At 56.0% G+C, this 2500-nt stretch overlaps 1 protein-coding gene across 2 annotated transcripts in view; it reads right to left on the bottom strand.

The window, feature by feature from the left end:
- The window catches only part of LOC143302320 (uncharacterized), a 5155-nt gene that overhangs the window by 2285 nt on the left and 370 nt on the right, over positions 1 to 2500 (bottom strand). For both annotated transcript variants that reach the window (XM_076616930.1, XM_076616931.1), the window contains exon 1: positions 1 to 2500. This exon is cut by the window's left edge; it is cut by the window's right edge and continues 370 nt beyond it. In XM_076616930.1, the coding sequence (XP_076473045.1) occupies positions 192 to 1655 (1464 nt within the window). In that variant the 5' untranslated portion in view covers positions 1656 to 2500 and the 3' untranslated portion in view covers positions 1 to 191.

Below are 2500 nucleotides of genomic sequence, written 5' to 3'. Positions count from 1 at the left end.
AGACATTCCGGCATGTAATACAAAACGTGTACCTTCAGTCCTAAGACATTCCGGCATGTAATACAAAACGTGTACCTTCAGTACCACGACATTCCGGCATGTAATACAAAATGTGTACCTTCAATCCAAAGACATTCCGGCATGTAATACAAAACGTGTACCTTCTGTCTCACATTTCCGGCACGTTCCCTTCAGTCCGAGTCCCAGATCTTGGCCACAGCGATGGCGGAGAAGCCGATGAGTGTGGTGGTGACCTTGGCGACAGTCGTGTCGTGCCCCAGCTCCTCGCTCAACATCTCGAAGAACGTCACATACAGCACGGACCCGCACGCCACCGCCTGCAGCACGCTTCCGGCCAACAGCTGCGCGCGCAGGTTCACCTGACCGGAAGTGACGCCCATGCCGATGGCGACCCCTACGGGCGTCATGAGGGCGAAGAGGAGGAGGAGGAGCAAGGTCCTGCGCGGCGTGGCCGGGAAAGTGGCGGCGAGTTCCAAGGCCAAGGAGATGACCATGAGCACCTTGTGGACGCTGATGGCGGCTGTCATGGCCCACACGTCGGCACGCGAGTCCTGCAGGCCCACCGCCAGCCCGTCGAACAGCGTGTGGAAGGACAGGGCCAGCAGGAACATGACGGCTCGAACCCCGGACCGAGTCTCCGGCGCCGCCGCCTCTTCCCCGGCGTCACCGTCACCCTTCCCCTTCCCCTCCTCACCCTCGGACATCTCTGACGCTGCCACCGTCTCTTCCCTGTCATCACCCTTCCCCTTCCGCTTCCCCTCCCTCTCCTCCTCCCCCTCAGCGCTGTTGACGGCGGTGTGGACTGCGGACACGTTTGGGGTGCCCGCCCTCCTGTGCCGGGTTGTGTCTTTCACGGAGCTCCCCGCGTCTGTCTGCGAGGCGGTGTTTCCGTTCTGTCTCGTTTCTTTCCTCTGTTCCCGTTCTGTCTTTTCGCTCTGCTGCTCTCTCCTCTGTTCCGTCTCTTTCCTGTACTGCTCTGTTCCTTGTTCTATCTCTTTCCTCTCCCCCTCTGTCCCCTGTCCAGTGTCTTTCCTCTCCCCCTCTGTCCCCTGTCCAATGTCTTTCCTCTCTCCCTCTGTCCCCTGTCCAATGTCTTTCCTCTCTCCCTCTGTCCCCTGTCCAATGTCTTTCCTCTCTCCCTCTGTCCCCTGTCCAATGTCTTTCCTTTGCTCCTCTACCCCCTGTCCCTTGCTGCCCGAAGTCCCCACCACCCCCCTGTCACCACCACACTCCGGGGAAGCGGTGTCTTCATCGCCGTGGCCGTGATGCCCGTGCTCGTGCCCGTGCCCGTGCCCGCGGGACAGGCAGAAGGCCACCCGCTCCATGTAGGCCACCAGAAAGAAGCCCACCCCGATGCCCAGGTGGAAGAACGGGTAGACCCCGGAGAAACCCGACACCTCCTGGAACTCGAGGTACTCCTCGAAGCCCTCGGCCAGCAGGCCCATCAGGCAGGTGGACAGGAAGACTCCGCCCGCAAAGCACTGCAGGAGGGACAGCACGTGACGCCCTGTCCTGGAGGTCAGGCGGCGCTGGCAGCGTGAGAAGAGCAGCACCACGGCGACGGCCGGCAGCAGGGTGACGAGGAAGAAGATGACCAGGCTGATGCCCTTCTCCGTCCTCAGGTCAGGCAACATCGTCGGTTTGTCTTTTTGAGGGGGTGGGAGGGGTGGTGGCGGGGAGTTGGGTGTGGGGGTGGGGGGGTTGTTTGGGGGACGGAGGGGGGAGGAGGGCTCTGTTGTTGTTGTTGTTGTTGTTGTTGTTGTTGTTGTTGTGGTTGTTGTGGCTGTTGTGGTTGTGGTTCTTGTTGAAGTGGATATTGTTGGTGATGTTGTTGTTGTTGTCGTTGTTCTTGCTATTGTTGTTGTTGTTATTTCGTTTTTTGTTGTTTTTTGGTTGTTGTTTGTTTTTTGGTTTTTTTTTACTGTTGTTGTTGTTGTCGATGACGTTGTTCTTGCTGTCGTTGTTGTTGGTGATGTTGTTGTTGCTGTTGTTGTTGTTGGTAGTGGTGATGTTGTCGTGGTTGTTCTTGTTGTTGATGATGATGTTCTTACTGTAACTGATGTCGATGATGTTGTAGTTCTATCTGTTGTAGTTGATGATAATGCTGTTCTTGCCCTTGTTGTTGCTGTTGTTTCTGCTGCTGCTTCTGTGGTTGTGTTGGTAGTGGTGCTACTTCTGTTACTACTTCTGCCGCTACTGGTCACAAAATAGCTGCTGCTGCTGGCGTATATTATGCTGCTGCTTCACTGCTGTGGTGCCAGTGTAACTGCTGCTGCTGCTCTTCACAAAATACTCCTGCTGCTGCTTCGTGGAGCAGGAACTGCTGCTATTATAGCCGTGGTATTAGTGTTACGACTGCTGCTGCATTTCACAAAATATTGCTGCTGCTGCTGCCTCTGTTGCTGTGTTGCTTCGCAGCGTAAATAATGCTACTATTACAGCCGTGGCACCAGAGATACTACTGTTGCAGTCGCTCTTC

The sequence above is a fragment of the Babylonia areolata genome, chromosome 29, assembly GCF_041734735.1.
Source record: "Babylonia areolata isolate BAREFJ2019XMU chromosome 29, ASM4173473v1, whole genome shotgun sequence".
Taxonomy (NCBI): Eukaryota; Metazoa; Mollusca; class Gastropoda; order Neogastropoda; family Buccinidae; genus Babylonia; species Babylonia areolata.
This window is presented reverse-complemented; position numbering and strand designations above follow the sequence as displayed.